This window comes from Arachis hypogaea, chromosome 19 (genome assembly GCF_003086295.3).
Source record: "Arachis hypogaea cultivar Tifrunner chromosome 19, arahy.Tifrunner.gnm2.J5K5, whole genome shotgun sequence".
Taxonomy (NCBI): Eukaryota; Viridiplantae; Streptophyta; class Magnoliopsida; order Fabales; family Fabaceae; genus Arachis; species Arachis hypogaea.
Genome location: NC_092054.1, coordinates 54385250 through 54404542, shown reverse-complemented (window position 1 = coordinate 54404542; position 19293 = coordinate 54385250). Strand labels below are relative to the sequence as shown.

Genomic DNA, 19293 nt, shown 5'->3' with positions numbered 1-19293 from the left:
TAAACGAAGCAACTCTATCCAGTAAACCTAAAATGCAACTAGGAGAAACGGGAGATTACAATATTTAAAATTAATAGTAGTTTTTCTCATACCTTCGTCAGTCTCTGTTGCTGTGGTGGTTCATTTTTGCTTCTTTCTTGCAAAATCTTCTCGCGATTCTTCTCTAGTAGTGGTTTTCGCAAAAAACGTGAGTAAAGTTTGAGTGATTTTGAGAGAAATTCGAAGAGAACGAGCGGTTTCGTGTAGTGGTTTTGTGTTGAAGAAGAAGTAACGGTTTTTTCATAATGAAACGCGAATGAAGCAACGAGAGGTTTCGTGTCTCTTTGGCGCGTGGAGTCACGTTTTATTAATGAGCGTAAGTGAATTTGGGCTTGGGCCAACTTAAATAACTTGGATACACATTTTACATGGATGTGTAGCATGAATGTTTTGTTTTTTAAGAAAAATTATTACTCGATGAAATACAAAAAGAAAATCATTCTTAAGAATCAAATTTCTAATTTTCTTCAAAAGACCAAAAGGCAATTTTATCCTCAGTTAAAAGGTTTTACACCGAGTCAAATCAGGTGCCACACAAAATTCGCTTAGCCTTTTACAGCCACGCTGTTTCACTCATCTCTCTCTCTCTCTCTAACAACCTTTCTCAAGCTCCCCCAGTGGAAACAATATTAGCAGCTAAAAAGGTGCTACACATTCATTCGTCGCCACTGATTGAGGTTGGAGCTTTCTCATTATCTTTTTATTTTTGCCGCTTCTGCTATTACATTTTTTTTCTTTTCGTTTGGTCTTTGTTTGATCTTTTAGTTTAGCTTAGTTTCGATTCCTTCAATTGTAGAGAGAAATCTTATGCATCTCGCAATAAGTTAGTTATGCCGCGTCGAAATGCCTGCTCTAATAATTTTGTTAGCTGGTTAACGGTTCTAGTTTGTTTCGTTTTCTAAATTAATTTAGTTTGGTTAATATATATTGTTTTTTCTGGAAGTTTTTTGGGGAATGATTTCGGGTGTTTGAGAGAGGTTAAGCCAGGTTTGTGTTTGGTGATTCATTATGCAACTACGTGTTTGGATATGGATTCACATTTAAGAGCTCTGTGAATTGGGAGTTTGGAGCTTGGATTGAGTGAAAAGCTTGTGTCTGATGGACGGCTTTAGTTTGCAAAGACCAATGGCTAAGGTTAAACTCATTCAATGGTAGAAAAAAGAATTGTTTTATGCACAAGGTGAGAAGTGATTGGAAGACGGGAATTGTTCTTGGGAATGTGTTTAGTATATGTGCTATAGTTTGGCTCAGTACAAGAAAAGTATTTGCTTTCCTTTATTATTTTTTATTTTTTCCATTCGGGCTTTGGATATCATTGGAGCATTGCTGTCTTGGTAGGTTATTAGATGTGCTTGATTCATTTTATCATAAAATCCATGGGTTATGCTTAGTGTGTTGCTATGACAGGCAGGGGACTTTCCTGGAAGTGTTTGCACATCTCAGCGATGGTGCCCTTGAGATTTTAGAGTTGTTTTGTACTTTTGTTCTTCAAACCTTCTTTATAAGATAAAATGTAAAGTACTGATTTGGTCTTCAAGATTTTTGTCAAAAATCAAAATTGTTTCCAAAATTGTTTTATTTTCCAAATGTCCCTAATGTTGCAATAAACTTTCAAAGTGACCTTCCATTAAGAAATGTTAATTTTTAGACAAATTTGCTCCTAGTGAGTCCCCAATCATAATCCTAACCCTAAATCCAGATCACTAACTCTAACCCCACCCCACCCCAACCCCCACCCCTCACCACCACCCACTACCACCACCCCTAAACGTTAATTTTTAATTTTACTTTTTGTTCTTGATTGTAAGGATTGATGAACACTAGTAAATTCTTTCTTATGTTGGTGGCTTTAGTAAAGGTGGAATGTAGATTTGTTATTGCTGATGGTGATGGGGATAAATTTGGAGCTCCCAAATTGGCAGAGACATTATTTATTTATTTTTTTTTAAAAACCAACAATTTTGGTACCTTGTTATTGGGTCTGGTGTAACGAGTTCGTTTGAGGCAGACCGGTGCAGAAACTCCCACATTACACAGGGTTTGGGGAAAGATTACAGCCGAAGAGTGTAATGTAGGCAATCTGACTTGACAGAGGCATTTGCATAGCTTAAACCCATGAGCTTGAGGCCACATGAAGACAACTTAACCGTTGCTCCAAGGTTACCTTTCTAATGAGTCTGTTTGAGGCATTACCTTAAAGTTCAAAGTGTGGAAATCCTTGATCCAACAAGGTGACTTTTAACCTAAGATGCATGGGTACACTTTTTCTTTTTTAAACAAATATCCTTGAAGAGATGCATGGGCTCAATTAGAATTAAGTGGATCTAATCCAATTTCGAAGGTTTGTTCTTGGGTGGAGGGGTGTCACAATCATTTACTAAGGCCATCTACACCTTATGTATAGGCAATATGAGACTCGAACAAATCCCCCCTTCTCCCTGTTGACATATTGCACCGGACATTTTGAGTATAAAGTTTGCAGGATTGGATATCCGTGGATCGCTTATAAATAGCCGTAAGACGGGATCTGATACCATATCAGAATTGTGTCTAATTTATTATCAAAAGTTGTTTGAAGAGTTTCTCAGTTTATCATATGGATACTGGCTACGTATTCTGGTACCAGTACTTTGGTACACTTTGATGTACTCCATACATGTGTTTGTGTCTTTATGGTATTTCTTGGTCAAGCATTATAATAAGCCAATATCAGTCTAGTATTATGTTGGTTCATGCAAAACATCAAGTATTGACTTATGCCAATACCACCATTTTAAGCATTTGCTGTTACTATAATGTATATTGTGATGTTCAAGTGAAAACTTGGTATCAGATCACTATGACAATGCATCTTATTATTTATTTATTTATTATTTCTATTGTAACTTTTTAACAATCTAGATATCTTCTCTACTGGAATCTCAAGTTAGAATATTGTGGTACCACGTATGTGCAACTGCACTAGCTGGCGTTTCATCAACATAGCTTTTTATAAGGTCAAGGTGGTGGACCTAAGTTTTTATAAAACCCATGAGATGCAACAAAGTATTCAACTTTTGGAAATTATCAGTTTCTCATATTGCTAATCACTTAGTAAATTATTTAATTTAGTATTTATGCCATGTGAGTTGTACATGGTTGAAGTAAATTATTTAATTTAGTATAATACCATTTGTATTTTCTTTATTTACTCCTAGATATTGTCATAGATTTTGCAATGCACCGTGTGGGTAGTTCTGGTAACACAGCAAACAACTCAACTCGCCCTAGAAAGGAGAAAAGATTAACTTATATTTTGAATGATGCTGATGATACAAAGGTGAACTTATTATCTCTTTGTTCTGTTTCCATTTGTTTCTTTTAATTTCTATCTTTATCTCCAGGAATATTTTCTTTTACATTTGCCTATAAACCTGTCAGCTAGATGCAATTGATTATTTCCTTCTTAAGAGTTGACAGCATTATGTATGCATCACTTGGGTACCTAATTTTAGCTGGGTACTTAAAATTATACTGAGAGTGGTGTTATATAATGGATGCTTGCTCTGCATCAATCATGCATTCTTGTACATTCTAGTTTGTAACTTATTAAAATTTGAAAAATTTCTTTGTTATTTATCTTACTCACTTGAATGCTGGTTCCTTTCTGCAGCATTGTGCAGGCATAAATTGTTTGGTTGTACTCAAGTCTGCAGTCTCTGATGTGTCCGATTATCTCTTCACTGGGAGCCGTGATGGCAAGCTAAAACGATGGTCACTAGGTGATGATGCCGCGACGTGCTCTGCTACTTTTGAATCTCATGTTGATTGGGTAATTCTTATATTTATTCATTTTAATTTTCTTCATTTCCATTTATTAGTGACACTCGATTTATTAATTAACCTTCAAAAGATGTTTATTTGTTTTAACCTATGGTTACTCCTCTAATTATTTAACATTTTCATAGGATGGAATTTATGAGTATAAATGTTAATTATGCATGCATTGTCTTGCTTGAATAGCCAATCTCAGTGGTCATGTTGAAGTTGTATATAATGGAGCATGAGGTAGCTGCTTACTATGCAGTATATCTCTATTCCTCATTCATAGGATGTCTTGGATTGACCTGTTTATGATATCTGATTGAAATGTATATATTTTTCTTGTACTTAATCTTTAAGTTTGTAATGGTTGAATCTTGATATAGCATTTTTGTTTCATTTTGTAGAGTGCTTCATCAATTATACCTATAGTTAATGTACTTTTTAATTGCCTTTAGTAATTTCTTTTCTCTTCTTTTTCTTCCCCTTATGATATTACGATGTCAGTAGTCTTATTATAGTAGAAAAGTCAAATCTGAGATGGTAATGTAATAAAAGCCCCTTGGTCTCTGTTGCATACAGAAATGATTCTAAAATCACAATTGAAATTTGTTTGAATACTTAAAGAGAAAATTTCTAGTCTGTGAGTTCCTGAACTTCTCTTGACTGTTATTTCATCATGTGTCGTTTCATACTCTTTCCTTGTCAATGTCTTTTGTTTGGGTAAATATACCTCACAAGTGATTCCAGTTGCTAGTTTCTTCAGATCTTTTCAATTAAAGGCCCTTGAATGTTCACAATTACATGCTAAATCAGTTGAGATGGAAATAATGAACTCCTCGTGCCAACAAAGCATGATACTGACACAGTTCGTAAAAGAACTGAAGTATAATTTTAGCATTTATTCTTAATTTTTCAGGTTAATGATGTAGTTCTTGTGGGAGATGGTACACTTGTTTCTTGTTCATCAGATACTACCCTTAAGGTCTGTTGATTGCTTGCTGTTATTTTGTCTAGTCTATTCACTCTCTTCCCCTAGTATTCCCAGTTGATTTAACTCTTTTCTCCATTTAATTGGATTGCTGTATGTTTGTGCCAGACATGGAATGCCTTGTCCAATGGAGTTTGTAATAGGACACACTGCCAACACTCAGATTATGTTACTTGCCTTGCAGCGGCTGAAAAAAATGTAATGCATTTCAAACTTTCACATTGTTTTTACTAGCAGAACCAGCTAATGGTTCATGTTCTGGTTTGCTCTGTGCTTGAGTTAAATCTAATAGATAGTTTAGTTGACTTTAAAGTTTGTATCTTATAAAATCCATTTTCTAATCCTTTTATAGTCTAATGAATTTTAGAGCAATATCATTGCCTCTGGTGGCCTTGGTGGGGAGGTATTTATATGGGATCTTGAAGCTGCACTTGCTTCAAAGTGCAATGATATTATGGATGATGAAAATTCAAATGTTATCAATGGTTCTGGCAACTCAAAATCTACTACAGCCTTACGAAGCAGCAGCTCAAGTAACAGTATATCCTTGCACAGTACTCAAACTGAAGGATACATTCCAATTGCTGCAAAAGGCCACAAGGAGTCTGTTTATGCTTTGGCAATGAATGAAGTTGGAACCCTTCTTGTCTCTGGTGGCACAGAAAAGGTAGAGTGTTACATTCTATTGAGGCTGCTGCTTTTTATTTTGGAATTTAAACGGCGTTTAGTTGACTTATATTATATTGAATCTTATAATATATATTGTGTGATGTTGTCTCTACTATGAAGAGCATGGCTTATTTATTTCTACTTTATTTTCATCTAGGTTGTCCGTCTGTGGGACCCAAGATCCGGATCAAAAACTTTGAAGCTAAAAGGACATACAGATAACATCAGGGCTCTTCTTCTGGATCCTACTGGGAGGTTTGTTGAGTGACTATATAAATTTTCACAAAATATTTGACCAATTTCTCCATCACCGCCCCTTTCATACCAACAGTTGTTTACTGGGATTTGGGTTGAGCTTCCTCTTGTGCCTTGTCCATTTTATTTATTAATTTTAGATTCTATCTCTTCCTGATATGATTTTCCTCACATGGTATTTCTATATATTGCCACAACTTCTTGCAACTATGCAAGTAAGGAACAGTATTTTCATTGGCATTTTCGCTACATATTGCTATGGTTGATGGTATACTGAATGGTATGTTGTTTGGTGTATTTTGTATTGCATATGACTAGGCACCTTTCATTTCCTATATTTTGTTAGATTGAATAGCAAAGTACTTTTGTCATACGACAGCTAAAGATTCTTTTAGCATTCATCATGGCAGGTTCTGTATATCAGGATCTTCAGACTCTATGATAAGGTAGTGTGTGTATACATTGTAAAGTATTTTTGTTTATTATATCTGGTTGACCCATCTCGCCATTTTGCCGTATAGGCTTTGGGATCTTGGTCAGCAGCGTTGTATCCACTCTTATGCAGTTCATACAGATTCTGTCTGGGCTCTTGCCAGCACTCCTTCATTTAGTCATGTTTATAGTGGTGGTAGAGACTTTTCAGTGAGTGCAGTTTTCCTTTATAAATAACCTTTTTAAGTAATGATGCCTTGATGTGACATCTTCTATTGAAATCATGAGCACATGTTCTAATCCCTAATTCTTTTCTACCTCCAGTTATACATTACAGACTTGCAAATGAGGGAAAGTGTTTTGCTTTGTACAGGCAAACACCCCATACTTCAGTTAGCTTTGCATGATGATAGCATATGGGTTGCATCAACTGATTCTTCTGTTCATAGATGGCCTGCTGAAGGGCGCAACCCTCAAAAGATTTTCGAAAGTGGCAATTCTTTCTTAGCTGGAAATTTGTCCTTTTCGAGAGCGAGGGTGTCACTAGAAGGATCTACTCCTGTATGTTACATTTATCTCTCAATTTCAATTTTCCAATTTTATTATTTTGTCTACTAGTGCTGCACAACTCTGAATATGGGCTTCTAAAGATGAAGCATATTTGGCATTCCTTTGTAATTCTTCCTTTTTGGTATACACAGATCTATCTTCCAAAGAAGTTTCTTTTCAAATTTAGATGTTCTTTTGGTTTTGGGGAACTAATACTTTTGCATCTTGTTGCTGCCATTATAAATATCGTTAGGTTCCTGCATATAAAGAACCAACCTTGACTATTCCTGGTATCCCTGCTATAATACAGCATGAAGTTTTAAATAATAAGAGGCATGTCCTGACAAAGGTAATAATACCATTACCCATTAATAATTAATATTATTCTACTGTTAGTTTCATAATCTTTCTCTGTGTTATGCACACTGCTGATAAATGGCTTTCTTTATAGGATTCCTCGGGTTCAGTGAAATTGTGCGAAATTACTAAAGGTGTTGTTATTGAAGATTTTGGGAAGGTAAGAATTGGTGTTACTTTTGATGGATAACCTACACGTTAGTCTTGTTTGTAGGAATACGCTTAGCTATAGTTTTCATTATTTGCAAAGTTCTAGCTGATGGACCTCATTTGTGATTTTCAAAATATTTCATTCTTCACATGTGAACATTTAGGTTTCATTGGAGGAGAAAAAGGAAGAGCTGTTTGAGATGGTATGATGATATGCTTACTGATAATTTATACATGATCATGTTCTTTATTTGGTTTTTAGTTTAATTTATTCTGGCTTCTTTTTTTTTTTATATAAAAAAAAATTCTGTGCTGCTTCAGGTTAACATTCCTGCATGGTTCACAGTGGATACCAGGCTTGGAAGTTTGTCTGTGCATTTGGACACTCCTCAATGCTTTTCTGCAGAGATGTATTCCGCTGACCTTAATATTTTAGGCAAGCCTGAAGAGGATAAGGTAAATGGATGAATTATGAGTCATGTACCTCTCCTTCTTTTAATATTTCTTTACATATATATGATACGTGCTTCAAATGTTCGTGATATGAAGAGTTCAAGAGTTATTTAGAAGATATTTTAGTTTACATTTTTAGAATATTTTATTTAATGTATTTTGATTTTGTTTATTTAATTACTAGATTGGGCCTTATGTTTATGGGCTTTAGGGTTTTCTTTGTTTTAACCTAATAAGAGGTTATAAATACCTCCTTAGCTATTGTAGTCGTAGTATAGAATTTTTAGAGGTTTCAAAACCCCTTTTTGGTTTCGTGATGAAACCATGGTGTGGACAATTGAGGTTGAGGAGTCCTTCTCTTGTTGCATCGGGAAATCGGGTAGAAGGTTGAGGAGTCCCTTCGATTCAATTTCCAAACTATGGCGTTGACAAGTTAGGTTGAGGAGTCCCTTTCTTGTTGCGTCAAGAAATTGGGTAGAAAGTAGAGTGATTCTCTTTGTACTCAATTTCAACCTATCCTTTTTTGTTTTTATTTCAATTTCAATGTATCTTTTCTATTCAATTTCAATTCTTGTCTTGTTTATTTCTTTTATTTCCGTATCATTTGGATCGAAGGGACTCCTCAACCTTCTATTCAATTCCTCGATGTAACAAGAGAGGGACTCCTCAACCTCAATTGTCCACACCATGGTTTCATCACGAAACCAAAAAGGGGTTTTCAAACCTCTAAAAATTCTATGCTGCGACTACAATAGCTAAGGAGGTATTTATAACCTCTTATTAGGTTAAAACAAAGAAAACCCTAAAGCCCATAAACATAAGGCCCAATCTAGTAATTAAATAAACAAAATCAAAATACATTAAATAAAATATTCTAAAAATGTAAACTAAAATATCTTCTAAATAACTCTTGAACTCTTCATATCACGAACATTTGAAGCACGTATCATTCTCCTCCTCTTCAAAAAAGATTCGTCCTCGAATCTTGTAGGTGAAAAAAAATAATATATGAAAAGGACAATAATTATAAGGAAGATAATTTCTTTTTTTTTTTTTTGGTTTTTTTCTTCCTTTTTTGTTTTTTTTTTTCACTTTATTCTTCTTCTTTTTTTTTTTAAATAATGAAACGCAAACAAAAACAAGAACACAAGAACAAAATGAAAGACGCGACAAACACTGGACTCTTTTTTTTATGATAAAAGAAGAACAAATATAGATTAATAAGAATTAATCTAATACCTGAGCTCTGATACCAAATGATACGGAAATAATAGATAAACATAAAGGCAAGAATTCAAACTGAATAAAAAGATACATTAAAATTGAAATAGAAACAAAAATGATAGATTGAAATTGAGTACAAAGAGAATCACTCTACTTTCTACCCAATTTCTTGACGCAACAAGAAAGGGACTCCTCAACCTAACTTGTCAACGCCATAGTTTGGAAATTGAATCGAAGGGACTCCTCAACCTTCTATTCAATTCCCCGATGCAACAAGAGAAGGACTCCTCAACCTCAATTGTCCACACCATGGTTTCATCACGAAACCAAAAAGGGGTTTTGAAACCTCTAAAAATTCTATACTACGACTACAATAGCTAAGGAGGTATTTATAACCTCTTATTAGGTTAAAACAAAGAAAACCCTAAAGCCCATAAACATAAGGCCCAATCTAGTAATTAAATAAACAAAATCAAAATACATTAAATAAAATATTCTAAAAATGTAAACTAAAATATCTTCTAAATAACTCTTGAACTCTTCATATCACGAACATTTGAAGCACGTATCAATATAACTATAACAATTAATTTGCAGCCTATGTAATTAATTAATAATAATAATAATGTTGAGTTTATACCGTTGTTGACATCGTTCATCTACATTCTTGTGTCATTGATTACAGTCAGTAAAACATAATGGTTTTCCTTATGTATTTATTTGGGTAGACAAAGATCTTCCCAATTTTATTCTTTGTTCCATAGTTGTCAAACCGGACTGGCTGATTTGACAGGAATACCAGTGAACTGGACCCCTGGTTTGATGTTTTGAGCATTCATGCAATTAAATAAACCAATCAGACCAGTAAAGCTGGTCAGAAATGCACATGTTAACCAGATGGGTCAGCAGTTGGGACATGCGCACATGACATCATGTTGATGTCATTGTGTGCGCGCCAATTATAAAAAAGTGGCTCCCCTGGGTTCAAGCAAGGGACCTTGAGGATGTGTAACAACTTGACAACCACTGGCTAAGCTGTTCCTTGTTATACAGTTATTATTTTATTATTATTATTATTATTATTATTATTATTATTATTATTATACATAACTAATAGATGATGGGACATAATGACATCGTTTGATCCATGTAGTTGACCCCACCTATTGGGATAAGGCTTAGTTGTTGTTGATAGTTATATATTACACAACTGATATTAAATTATATTTTTAAATATTATATTAATTAGTTTTATTTAAATGGTTCAACTAGTGACCCACTGGTTGAACCACTGAGTAACTCCAGTGTCTTGACTGGATCAATTGCTGGTCCGTGTCTGATAACTATGCTTTCTCCTGTCTGCCAGAATTATCCTTGCCATGTTCTAAATCATGAATGTAGTATTTATTTAAAAGTTATATTTCTGTGGAGGTTTTCTATTATGTGCTTCTATGGTTATCAGATGTAGGAGGGTTGTGGACTCATTGAGAATGCCAACACAGTCTACCAACTTTCGAAATTGGTACCTGCTTTAAATATATCACAGCAATTAATGATTGTTCCTGTTACTCTACAGGTTAACTTGGCTCGTGAAACCCTCAAAGGTCTCTTTGCTCAGTGGTTGATAGAACAAAAGAAAAGAACAGGAAGCCCAGCTTCTGCTAATGGAGATTTGAAGGATATTGCTACTAAATGTCATGCTCATTCAGGAGTTGAGGTTGATGGTAGTTCTGAGAATGATGCTATGGTTTATCCTCCGTTTGAATTCTCAGTTATTTCCCCTCCTTCCATTGTTACGGAGGGAACTCATGGAGTTCCATGGAGAAAGAAAATGACCGACTTAGATGGAACTGAGGATGAGAAAGACTTGCCTCTGTGGTGTTTGGATTGTTTATTGAATAACCGACTACCTCCTAGAGAAAATACTAAGTAACTTTTTACCTTCCGGTTCCTTTCCTTTTTGTAAAAAGATGCTGCAGGTAACCCATGCTTGTAGTAGCAAGGAAGAAATCTTGCTCACAGGCCGCCAATTTCCACATTTTGTTAACGCAGTGTGATTGATTGATATTTTCCCAGATTCAATATTAATTTTATTATAAGAGCTCAAAAGACATATCTTAGGTTTGCGGTGATGATTTTAAGTTTCTATTTTCTGAATGACAACTAGATACACTAACAAAACACAATTGTACTTACCATACCACTCTTAAGAGAAAATAGTTTGCACATTTGAGCTGTAAAAGTCTGCTTTCTCAATCCAATGGTATCTGATGATTGCTTTTCCATGTTGCTCATTGCATTTTTGAACATCTTTAACTTTTGTCCTTTCCAGTAAAGGATTGCTTTTATTTTGTTTGGTCTTACTTTTATAGACCTCTGCATAACTTTGTGGATTTGAGTTTCTGACCATGGTAGCAATTATGTCTGGAAATCTAGGTGATTATCATTGGTCTTGGACCAGTTGTATAATATTCTCTTTAATGTGAATTCTTTTATCTTTTTTGATAACATCTGCAGATGCAGTTTCTTTTTGCATCCATGTGATGGTTCAATTGCTCAGATCCTCACTCAAGGGAAGCTAAGTGCTCCACGAATATTAAGAGTTCATAAAGTAAGCTTTAGTATTTCATAATATTTGGCAAATGGAAATTGTTTCCCTCTCATTTCTATTGTTATTTTATCATTTAACTGACTTGATGGATTGTAAAGAAAGTTGGGTTGTGGAAAATACAGTAGAATCTTGCCTCAAATAATTTGGTCACATGAGAAGATTTGTAGAAGCCCCATTAAGAAGTTTAGATCAATTCGAGAATAGCCCAATATTAGAAGTATAGGAAGGCTAAAAAACGATACAAAAAGTTATAGCTGTTAGAATCTTGCACATTACATGGATGTGTAGTTGACTATGATCCTTTTTTCAAAAGATTTATTGCTTTGTTTCTAAATGCATTTAGTGAGCATATTTCACCTAGACAATTTTTTTTCAGAGCATTCAATTGAGCTATTCTTTCTTCTTTTACCTTTTTTCCCTAGGTTGTTACTTATGTTTTAGAAAAGCTGGTGCTTGACAAACCACTTGATAATGGGAATGCTGATGGAAATGTTGCCCCTGGACTTGCTGGGTCACAGATACAGCACCAAGCAGTTCGGGAGGGACCTACTCGATCTGGATCCAAGTCCTGGCAAAAGATTAGGCCTTCTATTGAAATTTTGTGTAACAATCAGGCAAGTTATATGTTCTCATAAATGCAGTCTAATGACAATGTAAATAATCAACCGTGCTATGTGCACTCAAAAACTCAGATTCCAAATCAGCCACCCATATAGAATATATGTTAGGAATGCAAAATACACATTAAAAGTGTCTAAAAGAATACAAATATGTGATCGCTGATTTTTTGTCAAATGGCGTTTTTGGTAAACAATAGAGTTTTCTAGGGGGTTTACTTAGGAAGTTTGTGATCTATTTTAATATTCTTAGCCTACACATCCATCCATTGATATGTTCTTTAGAATCCATTGGCTATCGTGATTGCAATTTGTTGCCGATTGTGATGTGCCATACACATTATAAAAGGCATATCATACTATTATGTACCCTAGTAATGATGAAAGTGGGAAAGAAGGTTCAAATGAGGAAGCAATAGAGGTAGCACCAGGGTCCAAGCCTTATTCAGGGAGAATTCCATCTTTTGAGGGACCACCAGATATGCAACAAATCCTGCCAGATGGTAGAGGTAGTGGGATGGGTGTGTGATCCTAGGGTAATTCTGTCTTAGGAAAGATAGGAGAGTTGTTTATATATAGGAATGGAAATGAGTTAGGGTATCCAGAAGAAAAGAATAGAAGTAAGAATACTAGAAGGGTAGTCTCTCGAATGCTACCATCACCATTTTCTTTCTATTATTTCTTGCATTTAAATATAATTCCAAAATCTACAAATTGTTATCACTCTGATTCACTCTCTATATAAGCCTGGTATCTAAAACGTGCTCTAGCTGCAGTGGAGGCTAGGATGGATTCGTTGGAGAGCCAGATTCTAGAACAAAATTGAAACATGTAGCTGATAATGAAGCAGCTCTAGGATCTAAGCAACTAGTGAACTCAGGAAGGGCATCGGCACCACACGGACTGAAGGAACCCAAACATGAATGAAGAAGATTAGAATGACGAGAGAACAGAGATTTTGGCTCCTATTCGTGCGGATACTGTGAAGGTGGGGATTCCATTGATTGACAGAGAGGATGCATGTGGATGGCTTGTCTGAGTAGGGCGATATGTTTTTTTGGGTTTCTCAGAGTTAGAAGCTCAATGTAGTGATTTCTCTGAACAGATAGGCTCTTGCTTCGAGTAGTGGGAGGAACAAACACAAGCAGGACTGTTCTAAAGGAGTTCCAACCAGCCGCTAGGAGCACTAGCGAACCCATTGGAACCATTGTTGGAGGTCCGACAGGTGGGGTCAATGATGCAATACCGCTGAGACTTTGAGTTAGTAGCTCGAACTCAATGAAACCTGGGAAACGAGATCCTCATGTATATTTTCATGAATGGATTGAAACCAAAGGTAAGAGCTGATGAATTGAGCCCATGCAATTGACAATCGTAATTTGACTTGGTGCGATATGGGTGTGTTTACACAAGGGAGATGAGGGGAAACAATGACGTGATCGGAAGGAGTAGGTCGAATTCGATTCTCGCCTCGACCTGACCTGGGGTTGCACTAGTGGGTCTAGCCCAGGGAAGACCCAGTCTATTGGGGCTAGCATCAGCAATTATAACCCAAACAAGGGAAAGGTGGCACACTTTTCCAATGAAGAATGAAATGAAGGAAAATGTAAGGGGTTTTGTTTCAAATTTGGAGGAAAATGGAATCTTGAACATATCTGTCAACACAAACAATATCAGATTCTATTGATGGGTGATAGAGTTTGAGAATCAGAGATAAAGTGAAGAGAGAGAGAATAGAGAAAGGATATTCTGTTGTATTGTTACCAAATTAATGCTCAGCTCAGTATATACATGGTTAGAACATATGGAGCAGAAGTGTCATTCCACTCTTTAGTTAGAGTCTCTAACAGGTCTAACAGATTCGGATCCATCTAAACTTGGACCCTTCTAGAACGTCTCTTCTGCTTACTCTATTAATGGGAGATGAGGAAGAAAATGGTGTTGCCGAGGAAGAAGACTTTAGCCATGTTATTGACGAGTTAGAGGGAGAATAACATAGTGGTGGACTGGTGGTGTTAGTAGGTTTAGGAGCTGAAGTCAATTTCATTTCTACTAAAGTAGTGCGAAAATTGTATCTACCTTTGAGGAAGAAGAGAACAAGATCACATGATTGTACTGAAGGAGGGTGGTGCTAAAAACCCACACGTATGTCCCTACAGGTATCCCCTTTGTCAGAAAAATGAAATAGAGATTATTGTGGATGAATTGTTGCAATCAGGTGTGATAAAGCCAAGTACTAGTATTTTTTCAAGTCTTGTTATTGTAGTGAAGAAAGAAGAAGTTTGGAGGTTGTGCTTAGATTATAAAGCCCTTAAGATAATCGTCCTCAATAAATTTCTGATTCCGATTATTGTTGAATTACTAGATGAGAGTGGAGGGATGCAGATTTTTTCCAAATTGCATTTGAAGTCCAGGTACCACCAAATTCAGTTGAATGAGGATGATATTCGCAAAAGAATATTTTGTACTCATGAAGGGCATTATGAATTTTTGGTAATGCCCTCTGGGCTTACTAGTTCTCCTTCACCTTCCAAGCCCTCACAAACAAGGTTTAAGGCCTTATTTGAGGAAATTTTTACTGGTTTTCTTTGATAATATTCTCATATACAGCCCTGACTCCCACTCACATGTTGCATTTGCGGACTGTTTTTGAGATATTGCGGCAGCAGCAATTATTTGTGAATATCAAGAAGTGTTGCTTTGCACCAGCCAAGGGGGTTGCTGTTGATCCAAAGAAAACTCAGGATATGCAAGATTGGTCTGTCTCAAACAACCTCAAGAGTCCAGGAGGATTCTTGGGATTGACTGGTTATTATGGAAGGTTTGCAAAGGGTTATGGAAAGATTGCATGTTCATTGACTCAGTTGCTCAAGAAAGACAATTTTCGATGGGGGATAGAAGCTCAAGAGGCATTTAAGACTTACAAGGATGCCATGACATCTTTACCTTTTTTGGCAGTTCCCTCATTTGAGAGTTTGTTATATGTAGGAGTGGAAAATTGAGGTAGCAAATCCAGAAGAAAAGAATTGAAGAATAGGAGAGGGGTAGTCTCACAAATACTACCAGCACTCTTTTCTTTCTATTATTTTTTGCATTTCAATATAATTCCAAAAACCGAGAAGAAATGTTATCACCATGATTCACTTTCTGTCTCAGCATTTCTGCACTACCCGGTTCTATTTCCTTTATGTCTTGTTACCAACTGTTACATTGTTAGGGACTCGGGTATTATGGAGTATCCATAATCCTTCATCCGATAGTATGAGATACTTGATGTTGTATATTTAAGGAGAGTGGTTCTTCTCCCATAATAGCTAGCTTTTAAGGTGGGCTCCCTACTGTCCTTAGATACTTAACAATAGTATCGAAGTTTTAGTTGTCGGCACCATAGAAAGGGATACCTATAGGCTGGATTAAGGTGACTACCGAATATTGATAGTCAACAGTCAATTGGCTACCATTTGGCCAATGTCGAATTGTCGATAGAGTGAAGCCGCTGTGAACGTTGGCTCTGTACGGGCGGTATATTGTTAGAGACTTGGGTATTATGGGGTTCCCAAAGTCCCGCATAGGATAGTATGGGATGCTTGATATTTAAGAAGAATGATTCTTCCCCATAACATCTAGTTTTTAAAGTCCAGTTCACCACTTTGCTTAGATACATAACACAACAACAACAAAGCCTTATCTCATTAGGTGGGGTCAGTTATGCTTAGATACTTAGCACATACCCTTAGAATTTTGCACTTTCTCCAATGTTTTGGATTATAAACTTCGATATTGGATGATCAATAGCTTTGATGTGGTTGGCCTTCTTATTGCAAAAGTCAGTTCCTATTCAGTTCTTTGCAAAACAAAATATGCTCCTAGTCCTAGTCAACAATAATACTTTTTTTAGGTAATACTTTATTGATCTTATTTTCACTTGTGATAAGAGGGCCAGCTAAATGAGACTTGAAGAGCATTTTTTGCCCCTAAAACATTTTATGTACCACAATGGCCTTTTTTTTTTTCCCAGTATAGTAGATTTGTCTAACTGAAACCATAGAACACTTAAATTGAAGCCTTAAAATTGATCTGAGTAATTGTATTTCATATGTAGGTACTAGTTTTAGCTTTGTTCATACTGACTGTTTTTACTGGATATGTTTTAGTCATGTTAATTAGTTCCCACCTTTTCCCAAATGATTGCCGTACCGATTACTTTTTTATATTGATTCTCCCAAATAAACTAGAGAGAGTTTAGTGATCGATGGCGTTATTGACTAATTAATTTATTTGCTGTTATCATATCAATTTTTCATTGAAGTATGGTTAGTGAACTGTTATTTGTTATTTCCAGATATTGCCTCCTGAAATGAGCTTAGCTACAGTAAAAACTTACATATGGAAAAGACAAGATGACCTAGTCCTAAATTACAGAGTGGTTCAAGGAAGGTGACAGCAAATTGCACTTTTCAGAGGTTGGATAGCTTCTTTGAGCTTTGCTTAGCTTTTCTCAGCTAAATCTGATATTATTGCTTTTGTGGCTATGTTTATTCATTGTTATAAATTTTGCTGTTAGGTGGAAGTGGAAGGTTTGGTATGATGGTATTCTGTAATCTATATTTTTTTGAGTCTAGCTAACATATGTCCTAAAGCTACATATTAAGGTTATAAATTAATTTTTTTAATAAAAATTATACAATAGTTAAGTTTTGGGTAAAGTAATTTTTTTGTTCCAAATGTTTGTGGTTTTTTTTTTCAAAAATACCCCTAACATTTAATTTCATTCAATTTTGTCTTTTTTTCAATTTATGTCAAAATTACCCTGAATATTAACTTCATCTAAAATGTGAGGGACAAAATTGAAACATTCAGGAGGTAATTTTGACATAAATTGAAAACGTTAGGGACAAAATTGAATGAATTGTAAGGATAGGGACAAAATTGAATGAAATTAAATATTAGAGGTATTTTTGAGAAAAATCATAAATATTGGTGACAAAAAATATACTTTACTCTTAAGTGTTCAATGCATTTATTATGTTTTCAATAAAGTAAAAAATTTAAAAATTTTTATTAGTAGGAAAGTTAACATGTGCACGAAGGCTCTGTTTGTTTGTTGTCTAGAAGTGGACATAGATATAGAGGCACAACAGTACATAGACATAAAAATACAAAAGTTTTAGATTTTGTTTGGTAACAAAACACACGACAAAACACAGAAGTTACACTCATCAAAATATCAAATTTACCCTCATCACTACCACCATCACCACTACTACCACCATCACATGATTCTTCATCATCTATAATTAACAAGAAATCATAGCCCAGAAAAATCACCATAACAATCTACCAAAATCAGAAAAATCGAAAGACAAGGAGGGAAATGAGGGAGGCAGCGGGAGAAGGGAGCAGGGGCAGGGGCCGAGGCAGAGGCAGAGGCGCAGCACATCTGCATAGAGAAAGAGTGAAGATAGGAAGAAGGGAGGCAGCGAATAGTGAGAGGGAGGGAGGAAGGATGACAGACTTTGAACAATGAGAGGGTGAGAAGGAGGAGTAGAGGCAGCAGATCTGGGTGAGGGCAGAGCGAGGAGTTGGCACAGACAAAGACAAAGACAGAGAGCCGAGGGAGAATGGGTGGGACGAAGAGTGATAGAAGGGGAGGACAAAGAGAGGAGGACGCAATGGCGGTGGTGGGGGTGGGGGTGATGGAGGGAAGGGGCAGTGGTAGAGGAAGGAGGAGGGAAGAGCAGAGAGTGGTAAAAAAAGAAAAGGAGAGGGGGGGGGGGGGTTAGGATTAGGATAAAATTGGCAATTTGGAAAATAATTAGGGATAAAAGTGTCAAAATTCGTGTCTTATAAATTGTGTCTTAGTGTCTCAGCTTGAAAGGCAGACAGTGAAGATATGTATTTTGTGTGCATTTGTGCGCTACTACGTTCATAAAAAATCTGTGTCTTAGCAGTAGCAGACAAATAGTAGGATGTGTCACCGTGTCTATGTCTCTCATGGGCATGGAAAATTGGAAACTAACCAAACACTGCCCAAAGGTACATAGTAGCTAAACGATTTTTTTTTTTAACTAATGCAAATGTTGTTCCCAAGTTAAATAATCTGGGGTCATAAAAGAACTTAGGCTTTTGAAAGAGAAGTAATTTTGGCAGAGTGTTGATCATTAATGTAGTCTTAGTAGGATGAATTGTGTATAAATTTAAATTATACCGACTCTATATCATTTGCAGGTCTTCTTTCTCGTCATGATTTACAGACTATTGTTATTAATACTTGCAGCTTTTCTCGCTATTGTGTAAACTACTTCTGAGCATTGATTCTTCTTGGGAGGCCCCTTTGATCTGTGGCTTCATGGAAGATTTGCAAATCCACACTGACTGATCATCAATTTTTTAGTGGTATTCTTCAAACCTGCTTGGATAGATTCTACTTTATTAGAGAGCTGTTACTATAAATTTTGAATTATATATCCAGCTGGTTTGCTTTCTTTCAATGGAGATGATGGAGTCATGGAAGTTTTGATCCTTGCAAGATGTTTTCTAATGGACTCTGTTGAGGATTAGAGGGGATCATGCTCGAGCTGGCATATATTCAAGTAGGTAGAAGGTTTAGATATGACAACGAAAGCATTGTACATTTGACTTGTGCTTAATACATAGCCATAGAAATTCTGTTCTCAAGGTGTATCTTCATATCTTCACTTGTTCTGCTTTCTTTGGTTTTGAAATTTTGTCGATTTTTCTAATTTTTATTATTACATTTAATTGTTCAGTTTCGTCATTTGATGTTTACTGCTAATGCTAGGCTTCTCTTCTCAGCTATCCTCAGTTCTTTCATGGGATTTAATCTCGTGCTGATGTTCCTTTGTGGTTTATACATTGAATTTTCACTCCGAAAGTGTATTCGTGTTTTCTCAGTCTAGAAATTTGTAACTGGAAACTGGAATAACACGGGACTTTTTTTTAAAAAAAAAAAATGTTATTGCATTCCACTGATGTTTGCGAGATTTTTTATTCTAATTTAGGTTTTTCTTTTTAATTTAAAATATATTTGTTTTTACCACTACTCATGTTGTGACTAGGCCACCCAATTCAGCTGAATCTGCAATAAAGTAAACTAGTAAATAAGGTGTAATATAGAAGGAAAT

The 19293-nt window shown here is 35.7% G+C and overlaps 1 protein-coding gene across 8 annotated transcripts; it reads left to right on the top strand.

Annotated features, from left to right (window-relative positions):
- The first annotated feature begins 564 nt into the window (after positions 1-564).
- Positions 565-18967, top strand: LOC112775441 (uncharacterized). 8 transcript variants are annotated; one of them, XR_011877946.1, is made up of 20 exons: positions 565-716; positions 3237-3358; positions 3692-3850; positions 4760-4825; positions 4940-5029; positions 5199-5498; positions 5658-5755; positions 6166-6201; positions 6277-6397; positions 6512-6748; positions 6990-7085; positions 7188-7253; positions 7408-7446; positions 7565-7699; positions 10497-10849; positions 11438-11531; positions 11954-12145; positions 16491-16611; positions 18426-18544; positions 18621-18967. XR_011877946.1 is itself a non-coding variant. In XM_072228147.1 (19 exons), exons 2-18 carry the CDS (start codon positions 3257-3259, stop codon positions 16587-16589), a joined length of 2283 nt encoding a protein of 760 aa, XP_072084248.1. In that variant the 5' UTR covers positions 566-716; positions 3249-3256; the 3' UTR covers positions 16590-16611; positions 18426-18967. The 8 variants fall into 8 exon arrangements, 4 of the variants coding, with proteins under 4 accessions (XP_072084248.1, XP_072084247.1, XP_072084245.1 ...); XR_011877947.1 differs by having other exon boundaries at positions 566-716; positions 3249-3358; XR_011877945.1 differs by having other exon boundaries at positions 566-716; positions 3249-3358; positions 6151-6201.
- The last annotated feature ends 326 nt before the right edge of the window (positions 18968-19293 follow it).

Coding starts and splice junctions, on each gene's coding strand:
- LOC112775441 (XM_072228144.1), top strand. CDS start 3,257: ATGCACCGTGTGGGTAGTTCTGGTAACACAGCAAACAACTCAACTCGC. Junction 6,749..6,989: donor CACTAGAAGGATCTACTCCT/GTATGTTACATT, acceptor AAATATCGTTAG/GTTCCTGCATATAAAGAACC. Junction 7,700..10,496: donor GCAAGCCTGAAGAGGATAAG/GTAAATGGATGA, acceptor GTTACTCTACAG/GTTAACTTGGCTCGTGAAAC.